The 12,342-nt window shown below is 35.5% G+C and overlaps 2 protein-coding genes across 2 annotated transcripts; both read left to right on the top strand.

Annotated features, from left to right (window-relative positions):
• Positions 1-1,644: 1,644 nt before the first annotated feature.
• On the top strand, positions 1,645-2,202 carry LOC132555787 (probable RNA 2'-phosphotransferase). The gene has a single exon (XM_060220151.1). The coding sequence runs from the start codon at positions 1,645-1,647 to the stop codon at positions 2,200-2,202; it is 558 nt and encodes a 185-aa protein (XP_060076134.1).
• A 1,754-nt stretch (positions 2,203-3,956) lies between these two features.
• LOC132555786 (probable RNA 2'-phosphotransferase) lies at positions 3,957-4,514 on the top strand. Its single transcript, XM_060220149.1, has one exon. The coding sequence runs from the start codon at positions 3,957-3,959 to the stop codon at positions 4,512-4,514; it is 558 nt and encodes a 185-aa protein (XP_060076132.1).
• The last annotated feature ends 7,828 nt before the right edge of the window (positions 4,515-12,342 follow it).

Below are 12,342 nucleotides of genomic sequence, written 5' to 3'. Positions count from 1 at the left end.
GACAATAAAAAATAATTATGCAATTAATAAAAAAAAAGCTGGGTAAATCCATATGTATACGCATATTTCTCTGAAAATTGTCCCTTATTCGAATCTAAAAATAATTTCATGTGAACAATAGCCATTCTTAAGGTTCACTAATACGCATATTTTCACTGTATTTCATATAATTGACGAAAATTTCAAGCACACACGAATGTAGTAAGGTAATAGTGCACAGTTTTTCGGTGCGGCCATGGGTGCTATTTTTGTTCATTAGATTACACCAATATAACGGTGTTAATTAGAAAATAAATAAAATGTCTATGCTAAAATTGGTGTTGTCATATTAAATTGGACATTGCGGGGTTGCATAATTTTTAAAAACAATATTTTTTGCATTGTGTCGGAGATTACTATTTTGGCTGTCTCTAATCTACGTCTACACACCAAAGACTAGCTTTACAGGAAGCGAAATTTCACTAGTGTCTATACGTGGTCATGTTGTAAATGCGTTCCGAGTTGGACATTTCTGAAACCTAAGTAATTTGTCACCATGACAGTGTTGTTAACTATAAGACAAGTATTCAGAAATAAATTCCTCCTTTAAAGTGGTAATATTAGTTTGGAATTAGTAGTATTTTTTGCAATTTAACGTTTTTTTCGGGTTGGTAACCATGGCAGTTGTGTAAAAAATCAGGGGAAATTTTTAGTTTACCCAATTTTTAATTCTCTACTGTTAATGTAATTGTATGTTGCTTATAGATATGTATACATGTAAGGATTTGCTTTCATAACTAATCAACTATACCTGTATAACTCAAACATGAACTATAATTTCAGGAAAGATGCTAATTTACCGTTTCCAGTCACCATAGTTTCTGTAATATGCGAAGGGAGGTAACTCCATGATACTAAAAATGACGTACAAATTTGGACCATTAGATGTATACTGAGCCGTACATGACGTTTCTTACAACCGATATACATTTCTGCTTACTGTTGTAGAGCTCATTTATATCATGTGTACGGATGTTTAAAACAATGTACATGTATTGTAGATATGAAAATTGTTGATAATTACATTATACCCAGTACTATGAACTGAATTAGTTCAAAATTGAAATGTATGTTCTATTCTGTGCTACGAATTTATGCCGAGAATTGAAAATTGATAACAATGAAAATAAAAGAATTAAACCTTCTTTCATGAATTGTTTTGTCAGATTTCTCGACACGTCACCGTCCGACGTTAATGATTCATTGATGTTGCTTTGATGTGAATAACCATTAACATAATTAAAGGACGCTGGACTAAGATGTGTTAGTGCAAGTGAAGCCATCAAGGCCCGGGGGTAGTTACACTATCGATACATACATGTATACATTGTACTATATCAATACCTGGAGACAGCGATGTTTGCGCAGGTGGTGTAATCAAAGGACCCGTTTAGGTAAATTACCGTGTGTTTGTACAAGGGAGAAACTCAATACCACCGTGTGTGCGTGTGTACAAATGTAGAAAACTAACAATTAGATTCAGGTGGTAAAAACGCTCAGCCAATCAAATCTCGATTTCATCACATGACCACGCCTTTCCTTCTTTTCATTTCCAGTGATTATGGCTATAAAATCGAAGCGAAAATCACCAACTTTACATTCAACATGGATTCCCGACTGAGCAGAAAGATGTCGACCAAGAAGAGCAAAGCTGTTGTCAAACGTCTACGACATGACCGAAACGCCTGGCGTGACGACGAGACCGCGTTTGTCCCAACCAGTCACATTTTACGTGACTTCCGGCTGTCCAAGGCCATGTTGGATGAATTGGTGTTCCCTACCAACGACAAACAGCGATTGGTGTACTCCGACAACCACAAATGGATACGAGCCTCCTACGGACACAGCGTCAACATCCGGTTACCAAAGATTGGCATTCCTGTCCGTTCTGGCGAGAATCTCACGTTCTTTGTCCACGGGATGAAAGCCAGAGATATAGAGTCTGTCCTCAGGTATGGACTGGACCGCAACCGCTGCCCGTATGTCGATTTCACCGACTGTCCCAACTACGTCAGAGCTGGTGCGGAAGTGCTGGTCCATATTGACGTTAGAAGGTTCCTCAATGCTGGCTTCCGGCTCTACAACATCGGCCCTCACGTCTTTGCCACAGAGTTCACAGTTCCACCGGAGTTCATCTCGGATATAGAGTACCTTGTACTCTGATTATATCTCCACCTTAAACGGCCCTTTCTAGGGCCACACAAACAGCCCTTTTTAGGGCTAACATTTTCCCAAAAAAGCACATAGTACCTCGAAATACGCATAAAAATATAGACAATAAAAAATAATTATGCAATTAATAAAAAAAAACCTGGGTAAATCCATATGTATACGCATATTTCTCTGAAAATTGTCCCTTATTCGAATCTAAAAATAATTTCATGTGAACAATAGCCATTCTTAAGGTTCACTAATACGCATATTTTCACTGTATTTCATATAATTGACGAAAATTTCAAGCACACACGAATGTAGTAAGGTAATAGTGCACAGTTTTTCGGTGCGGCCATGGGTGCTATTTTTGTTCATTAGATTACACCAATATAACGGTGTTAATTAGAAAATAAATAAAATGTCTATGCTAAAATTGGTGTTGTCATATTAAATTGGACATTGCGGGGTTGCATAATTTTTAAAAACAATATTTTTTGCATTGTGTCGGAGATTACTATTTTGGCTGTCTCTAATCTACGTCTACACACCAAAGACTAGCTTTACAGGAAGCGAAATTTCACTAGTGTCTATACGTGGTCATGTTGTAAATGCGTTCCGAGTTGGACATTTCTGAAACCTAAGTAATTTGTCACCATGACAGTGTTGTTAACTATAAGACAAGTATTCAGAAATAAATTCCTCCTTTAAAGTGGTAATATTAGTTTGGAATTAGTAGTATTTTTTGCAATTTAACGTTTTTTTCGGGTTGGTAACCATGGCAGTTGTGTAAAAAATCAGGGGAAATTTTTAGTTTACCCAATTTTTAATTCTCTACTGTTAATGTAATTGTATGTTGCTTATAGATATGTATACATGTAAGGATTTGCTTTCATAACTAATCAACTATACCTGTATAACTCAAACATGAACTATAATTTCAGGAAAGATGCTAATTTACCGTTTCCAGTCACCATAGTTTCTGTAATATGCGAAGGGAGGTAACTCCATGATACTAAAAATGACGTACAAATTTGGACCATTAGATGTATACTGAGCCGTACATGACGTTTCTTACAACCGATATACATTTCTGCTTACTGTTGTAGAGCTCATTTATATCATGTGTACGGATGTTTAAAACAATGTACATGTATTGTAGATATGAAAATTGTTGATAATTACATTATACGCAGTACTATGAACTGAATTAGTTCAAAATTGAAATGTATGTTCTATTCTGTGCTACGAATTCATGCCGAGAATTGAAAATTGATAACAATGAAAATAAAAGAATTAAACCTTCTTTCATGAATTGTTTTGTCAGATTTCTCGACACGTCACCGTCCGACGTTAATGATTCATTGATGTTGCTTTGATGTGAATAACCATTAACATAATTAAAGGACGCTGGACTAAGATGTGTTAGTGCAAGTGAAGCCATCAAGGCCCGGGGGTAGTTACACTATCGATACATACATGTATACATTGTACTATATCAATACCTGGAGACAGCGATGTTTGCGCAGGTGGTGTAATCAAAGGACCCGTTTAGGTAAATTACCGTGTGTTTGTACAAGGGAGAAACTCAATACCACCGTGTGTGCGTGTGTACAAATGTAGAAAACTAACAATTAGATTCAGGTGGTAAAAACGCTCAGCCAATCAAATCTCGATTTCATCACATGACCACGCCTTTCCTTCTTTTCATTTCCAGTGATTATGGCTATAAAATCGAAGCGAAAATCACCAACTTTACATTCAACATGGATTCCCGACTGAGCAGAAAGATGTCGACCAAGAAGAGCAAAGCTGTTGTCAAACGTCTACGACATGACCGAAACGCCTGGCGTGACGACGAGACCGCGTTTGTCCCAACCAGTCACATTTTACGTGACTTCCGGCTGTCCAAGGCCATGTTGGATGAATTGGTGTTCCCTACCAACGACAAACAGCGATTGGTGTACTCCGACAACCACAAATGGATACGAGCCTCCTACGGACACAGCGTCAACATCCGGTTACCAAAGATTGGCATTCCTGTCCGTTCTGGCGAGAATCTCACGTTCTTTGTCCACGGGATGAAAGCCAGAGATATAGAGTCTGTCCTCAGGTATGGACTGGACCGCAACCGCTGCCCGTATGTCGATTTCACCGACTGTCCCAACTACGTCAGAGCTGGTGCGGAAGTGCTGGTCCATATTGACGTTAGAAGGTTCCTCAATGCTGGCTTCCGGCTCTACAACATCGGCCCTCACGTCTTTGCCACAGAGTTCACAGTTCCACCGGAGTTCATCTCGGATATAGAGTACCTTGTACTCTGATTATATCTCCACCTTAAACGGCCCTTTCTAGGGCCACACAAACAGCCCTTTTTAGGGCTAACATTTTCCCAAAAAAGCACATAGTACCTCGAAATACGCATAAAAATATAGACAATAAAAAATAATTATGCAATTAATAAAAAAAAACCTGGGTAAATCCATATGTATACGCATATTTCTCTGAAAATTGTCCCTTATTCGAATCTAAAAATAATTTCATGTGAACAATAGCCATTCTTAAGGTTCACTAATACGCATATTTTCACTGTATTTCATATAATTGACGAAAATTTCAAGCACACACGAATGTAGTAAGGTAATAGTGCACAGTTTTTCGGTGCGGCCATGGGTGCTATTTTTGTTCATTAGATTACACCACTATAACGGTTTTAATAAGAAAATAAATAAAATGTCTATGCTAAAATTGGTGTTGTCATATTAAATTGGACATTGTGGGGTTGCATACTTTTTAAAAACAATATTTTTTGCATTGTGTCGGAGATTACTATTTTGGCTGTCTCTAATCTACGTCTACACACCAAAGACTAGCTTTACAGGAAGCGAAATTTCCCTAGTGTCTATACGTGGTCATGTTGTAAATGCGTTCCGAGTTGGACATTTCTGAAACCTAAGTAATTTGTCACCATGACAGTGTTGTTAACTATAAGACAAGTATTCAGAAATAAATTCCTCCTTTAAAGTGGTAATATTAGTTTGGAATTAGTAGTATTTTTTGCAATTTAACGTTTTTTTCTGGTTGGTAACCATGGCAGTTGTGTGAAAAATCCGGGTAAATTTTTAGTTTACCCAATTTTTAATTCTCTACTGTTAATGTAATTGTATGTTGCTTATAGATATGTATACATGTAAGGATTTGCTTTCATAACTAATCAACTATACCTGTATAACTCAAACATGAACTATAATTTCAGGAAAAATGTTGATTGAACGTTTCCAGATACCATATTTCCTGTAATATGTAAAGGGAGGTAACTCCATGATACTTAAAAAATCTTTTTATCGTGTCGAAATAAGCATAAAACATAGACAATAAAAATAATAATAAAAAAAAGAAACACCTGAGTACCTCGATATGAATACGCATATTTCTCTGAAAATAAAATATTCTCATGTGAACATTAACCATTCTTAAAGTTTCGAATATACTATAAACATTATTAAAACATGATTGTTCGATGTCTTAAAAACAAGAGTGTAGTAACAATATAAATTCATCTTTCAAATGTTCCCTATATATATATATATTCTATCGAAAATTCTAAAGTGAAGAAAATAAAGAAAAGAATGATCATGTATTGTAGATATGAAAACTGTTGATAATTACATTATACCCAGTACTATGAACTGAATTACTTCAAAACTGAAATGTATGTTCTATTCTGTGCTATAAATTTGATGTCGGGAATTGGAAATTAATGATGATTAAAGTACAAGCATTAAACAGCATTTCATCAATTTGTTTATCTGAATGTTTTGACTTGTGCATCGATGTTTCTGCAAGGAAGAGAGGGACTCAGTACCAGAGAGCGTGTATGTAAGTAGAAATATGCAAAATCAGGCAAAAGGGATTCCCCACATGCGATCTTTTGTTCTCGGTACTAACAGACTGAAAAATAAAACAAATAAGACGACGTTATGTTAAAGACATCTCAAAGTTACCCGTTATAGAAAGATATCAATTCATGAAATGATGATTTTTAGGTAATGTATATTGTTTTCTAGACGGAATATTCTACATAATCCATCTTCAATTTTGGCATTCAAGGCTTTTATATTTCCCTTCGCTTTTTATCGTTTCTTTGTGATCATGTATCGAGATTTGTCACGTCCTGGAGGTATCAGATCCCTTCACGTTTCCACAGTTTCCTTGTGATTGTGATCCTGGGGACGCCAGACCCTTTCACGTTACCATAGTTTTCTTGTTATTGTATATCGAGATTTGTCACACCCTAGAGGCGCCAGACCCTTTCACGTTGCCATAGTTTCCTTGTGATTGTGTATCGAGATTTGTCACACCCTAGAGGCGCCAGACCCTTTCACGTTGCCATAGTTTTCTTGTGATTGTGTGTCGAGATTTTTTTAGATCCTTGAGGCGCCAGCACAGTCGATATATGACACAAACAAATTACCACTGTAAGAGTTTTATAACGCCTTAAATGTTTTTTAAAGAAACAAACCGAAACGCAAAATGATCAATTTTTTACCCTAACTAATATATGTTCAGTTTCCCGGATGCAAACCTTGACTTCGGATGACACAAGACATGATTTGCTGTGCTTGGCGTATCTAACTACCATAACGATCCACTAATATCGTTTCCTGTCATGGAATATAAAAAAGACACGTCTTTGAAATACCAGACAATATTGTATGGTACTGGTACATTAGGAAACAGCGGTTATATCGTTGTTCTTTATTCATGTATATTATGGGTTATATATTACTTTTAGTAAAGAATACGTGTCCGCTGGGGAATCGAACCCGGCTCCAAACAACGCAGTCAATCTCTAACAGGAGACAGCGCATGTCTATAATTACTATTTAATATAATAATCTTCCAATGTTATCGACATCAAAGTTGGACTGCAAACACGTGTTTATTTAAAAGAAAGTATTATTCTGATATACTTAGTTTTTTTTGCATAATACAATATCACGCAATATTTCACTTATCGATTTTCAGATCTTATCTATTTGTAACAAAAGATGTTCTGATGTACCCCATATAAAGATATAAAGACGATGTCACGGACCTACATTGTATACTGGGACATTTAGGTCATGATAATACTATGCTACAGTAGATCTATGTTTCTCATATCGTGATATACAGTTACAGTAGATCACGTGACAGTTGGTCATGTGATAACAAAATACAAAAAAAGATCGCAAGCGCGAAAAGTAAATATGCATTTTTAACATGAGAAGCCGAAATTGTAACAAAAATATGTCAAATCTTGTTTTCAAATATCATTTTCTACTTTAAACACACAACAGCCATTAAGTATTTATATCTTTGCTGCTGAAGATGTATAGCAGGTGCGGTTATTGTACGTCGTGCTGGGCAGGTATTGATCGGAACAATTTATGGCCAATGTACTGTTACAGTATAGCAGCAACATCGTTGTAAAATGGTCACACATATTTAGTAAACGAGAAACTTGTAAGTAATTTGATGGCGCCATATGGTACAATATTACATATTTTTTAAGATATAAAACTCAAATTACGGGCCACTTACTTAAAGATCTCCTTACTAGAATTTTTCGAAGAATAGAATCTATTTAATCACGCAATTCTGGCCTGGTCGTAAGGTTAGTATAAGCCAGTGAAAACAGGGACAACTGAAGTGGTAAAGGCAGAAACTGCTAGAATGTAAAGCCAGAAATAATGGGAATGGTAAAAGCAGAGGTTACTGGAATGGTCAAACCGGAGGTTACTGGAATGGTAAAGCCTGAGATTACCTGAATGGTAAAGCCTGGGGTTCCCGGACTTGTAAAGCCTGAAGTAACTAGGATGATAATGCATGAGGTTTCTGGAATGTTAAAGTCAGAGGTCACTGGAATGGTAAAGCCTGATGTAACTGGAATGGTAAAGTCTGAGGTTACCTGAATGGTAAAGCCTGGGGTTCCCGGACTTGTAAAGCCTGAAGTAACTAGGATGATAATGCATGAGGTTTCTGGAATGTTAAAGTCAGAGGTCACTGGAATGGTAAAGCCTGATGTAACTGGAATGGTAAAGTCTGAGGTTACCTGAATGGTAAAGCCTGGGGTTCCCGGACTTGTAAAGCCTGAAGTAACTAGGATGATAATGCATGAGGTTTCTGGAATGTTAAAGTCAGAAGTCACTGGAATGGTAAAGTCTGATGTAACTGGAATGGTAAAGTCTGAGGTTACATGAATGGTAAAGTCTGGGGTTTCCGGAATAGTAAAGCCTGAGGTAACTAGGATGCCAAAACATGAGGTCACTGGACTGTTAAAGCCAGAGGTGACTGGTATGATAAAGCCTGAGATTACTGGAATGGTAAAGTCTGAGATTACCCGACTGGGAAAGCTTGAGGTTACTGGAATGGTAAAGCTTGAGGTTACTGGAAAAGTAAAGTCTGAGGTTATCGGAATGGTAAAGCCAGAGGTTATTGGAATAGTAAAGCCCGAGGTTACTAGTATGGTAAAAACTAGAGTATACTGGGATGGTAAAATTAGGAGTAACTCGAATTGACCAAAGTTGTGGAAGACATAACTGTATTTTTCCGAAGACATCTCGGTATCAAAGTTTACAAACATATAACGCTTACGTCATTCGATAAAGAAAATATTTTATTTTTCGTAGTAAAACAGGTGATATAAGGTTCGTATTCAAAACACATATTCATTATGTTATCTTAAGTTGACCCTACAATTTATGTGATGCATGGAAATCACAAATGCCTAAATACCCACATTTCGCTTTTGTGAATTGAATACAAAGATACAGATTCGGGATATTCCCAAATCCATAACTTCTATCGGAATTTTCCCGGAATACCCAATTTCCGTTTACTGTGAACTTGAAATAAGAAGACGAGACAATTTTTGTTGCTGTTCTGAATCCTAATCCTCAGGACCAGATTAAATGTATTCAATGCCTTAACGTGTCTGATGCACGTGCTCCAAACAAACAATAAACAGACATAACGAGACTTGTCAAAACCGAACACCAAATGGCACACCAAGTCTGGAATGTAAGTATATACGGAAAGCCTATAACAGAAGTTCTGGTTTACACAGGTGTCTTGATTATTTAGGTTCGGATTAGACAGGTAACTCTTTACAGAAATTACGAACTATACTTATCAAAAAAAGGGAACGAACATGCAAATTGTAACTTCTTAACTGTGATGGGAGTACAGGTGTGATGGGCGCGGGACGGGGGTTTGGAACATTGCGTAGCATATGTACTGTGATAAGCACTCAAAACTTGTACATCTAAAATGCACACGAATTTTTCTGGAATCACTTGAATTTTTGATTGACTTTGTGGAGCGGTCACATCTACAAATATGTATGAAAAAAGAACAAAAACAATATTAATAAGAATGTACACTCAGTCTTTTTTTTTTAAGATAAATGGCTCCAAAACCGGACGAAAACAATTAAACGTCATATCATGTACACTTATATTGTAAATTAAATCTATAGTTTATGCACAAATTAAAAAGGATAACTTGATAAGTATGTGCAATTATTTATTCATATCGCACTGTGGTTTAAAATCCGGATTGTGTATTGATTATGTGAAAGTCTATTAGAAATTTGTTTACTTTGAACATAGAGTGTTGACATGATGTATGCGTAATGCTGTAGAGGTTAGGGACATATAAACACGCAGATTTTACTCCTAATGGCTCAAAAATCGATACAGGGACAGAACAGTTACGTATAGTCGTTGATCACGGAAAGTACATTTTTTTTGTGTCGGTCTGTAACATAATAATTCATCGGTCTGCTGAACTCTTTCAAACTTTCAATTCTTATATAAGGTTTGAATGAGCACCGCAGATCAGCCATGCTAAACATAGAGGTTCTGTTTTAAACATTAAGCAAATAAATGCGAGATATTTCAACCAAACTACTGTCTCTAGTCAAAAATTTTACAATCACGCGAAAACGGAACCTGAGAATCTAATTGATTAAAGTATTTCGAACAAATTGTTCTACACAGTTTTTCAAGAACAAACGTATTGATTAGGACAAGATGTTTTGGACCATCGGGAGTAGCCCGATTTTACAGAATTAATTGCCATTTTTTTTCTTGAAAACGATTTGGGAAAAGATATCAACAATGAGAAAAATACTCTGAAGTCGAATAATTACAAAAAAAAAAAAAAAAAAAAATAGATCGTTACCGGAGCTATTTTCTAAATCGATTTGTCATTTAATTGATGTCGTTCCTTACACGACATCTTTTGCGGAATCAACTCGAACAGATTACGATCACTCTCCAAATTATTTGATATCATATATCGCACATTTATAGTTCACTCGGAAAAGAGTTGTCATGGATTTTAAAGATACACATTCGGCGGACAGGGTAGATTTGTCTATGTTACATCTACATATAGGTGTTTCTGACTTACATACTGCCTTAATATTCAGTGGATAGGAACATTCATCATGCACAAATAGATATTTATATAGTTTTGATGGGCTGAACTGATTGTGACGTCATAAACACAACAACATCCTTGACGTCACTGACTTTGAAGATTTCAACGTCGTAGGCTGACCTTGAACAATATATATACATTCTTACAGGTGTGATGACAAAATGCATAACGTTGAATTTGATTCCTTTTCGCTCAAAATTTCATTGAGGTCACTTTATGGATTATGTTAATATGTTTTACTACATCAGTGGTTTTAATGCGGATTTTTCTTGTTCGAGATAACATTTCATGGAAATAAGATATATTACGGATAAATGAAATTGAAATAATAACTTGAAAAAAAATATTAACAATTCACATACAAACAAGCATCACACTAAAATGACTCTCTCAGTGATTAATCTACATGCGTGTTCCGAGTCCTGTACTTTCGATGCGACTTCTGAAATTTCTGGAAATACTTGAATTTTGCAGTGCTGAACCCATTTTTTGTAGCAATAAAAATGAGTAGGACTCGTGATAATAAATTGTAGGTTGATCACTGCTCTCTTTGACTTTTGTATTTTTTAGATATTTTATTTGATAGAAGATTCTAAGTTCACTAACCCGGACGATCCACCGTTCAGGTTTATTGACAGAACATGTAAGTGTTATACAAACCAGCAGATGGAATGTTACAAAACACGTCTCACTATTTAAAGATCTAAAGATATCTCTCGTAACACACATTTTTTTAAGTTATGCGTACAAGTTATGAAATTAAATGCATTTTCATATGATTGATATCTCCTGATCAAATGTTAACAATACTAATCAGCTGTTCTTCTTTATATATAATTTATTTCTTGATATATAATATATTTGTTATCGAAGTTCAAGGGCATAAATGGTCAAGGTCAGGTTCCAATGTCATAATGATATTAAAAGAAAAAAGAAATAAATAAATAAAAAAACAAAAAATACACCAACACATTTCAACATTATGAAAACATTTTCACTATAACCTTGATATGTTTTAATCAAACTTTACACGAAATCTGTTAACATTACATTAACAAACTTTACACGAAATCGTGCATTAAAAATGCAGTCGAATACTTATGAAAATGTCGTAGCTGTATTTTTAAAGCTCATTTATCAACGAACAATAATAAAAGAAAAAACATATACCGTTGAAAGATTTTTGAGATACATTTGTATTAAACAAGAACTCGTTTTTCTTTGCAAGTCTCATTGTGACTTCTCGCGTGTCTATCCACCAAATATACACGGTGTACTTATTAAAGTAGTACAACATTATATAGATAACAAATAATTTGGAATTCTATAATTAGCATTGACTCTAAGGGACGAGGCATTCTGAACCAAAATTTTCGTATACATGTATGTTCGATACAAATACCGTGATACGTAACACTGTACAATGTATATATAGACCGAGCGTCGGGTTTGGATTCCATGTCGCACTTTCTTTGCATTTTACAAATTCTTGCATTTCAAAGAAACAAACAGGTGAGAGTACTTATCTGATATGTAGTTCACTATTCTTTAACTCCACGTACAAAATTATCACAAAAATAAAAACATATCTGTATTTTGAAAAATAATGGATTCCTTACGTCCGTATACTTGTTAGATATAATGCTATCGTTTTGATTAGAA

Source organism: Ylistrum balloti, unplaced genomic scaffold, assembly GCF_031769215.1.
Source record: "Ylistrum balloti isolate Yb309-2 unplaced genomic scaffold, AGI_CSIRO_Ybal_v1 Utg370516, whole genome shotgun sequence".
NCBI lineage: Eukaryota > Metazoa > Mollusca > Bivalvia > Pectinida > Pectinidae > Ylistrum > Ylistrum balloti.
This window is presented reverse-complemented; position numbering and strand designations above follow the sequence as displayed.

Coding starts and splice junctions, on each gene's coding strand:
- LOC132555787 (XM_060220151.1), top strand. CDS start 1,645: ATGGATTCCCGACTGAGCAGAAAGATGTCGACCAAGAAGAGCAAAGCT.
- LOC132555786 (XM_060220149.1), top strand. CDS start 3,957: ATGGATTCCCGACTGAGCAGAAAGATGTCGACCAAGAAGAGCAAAGCT.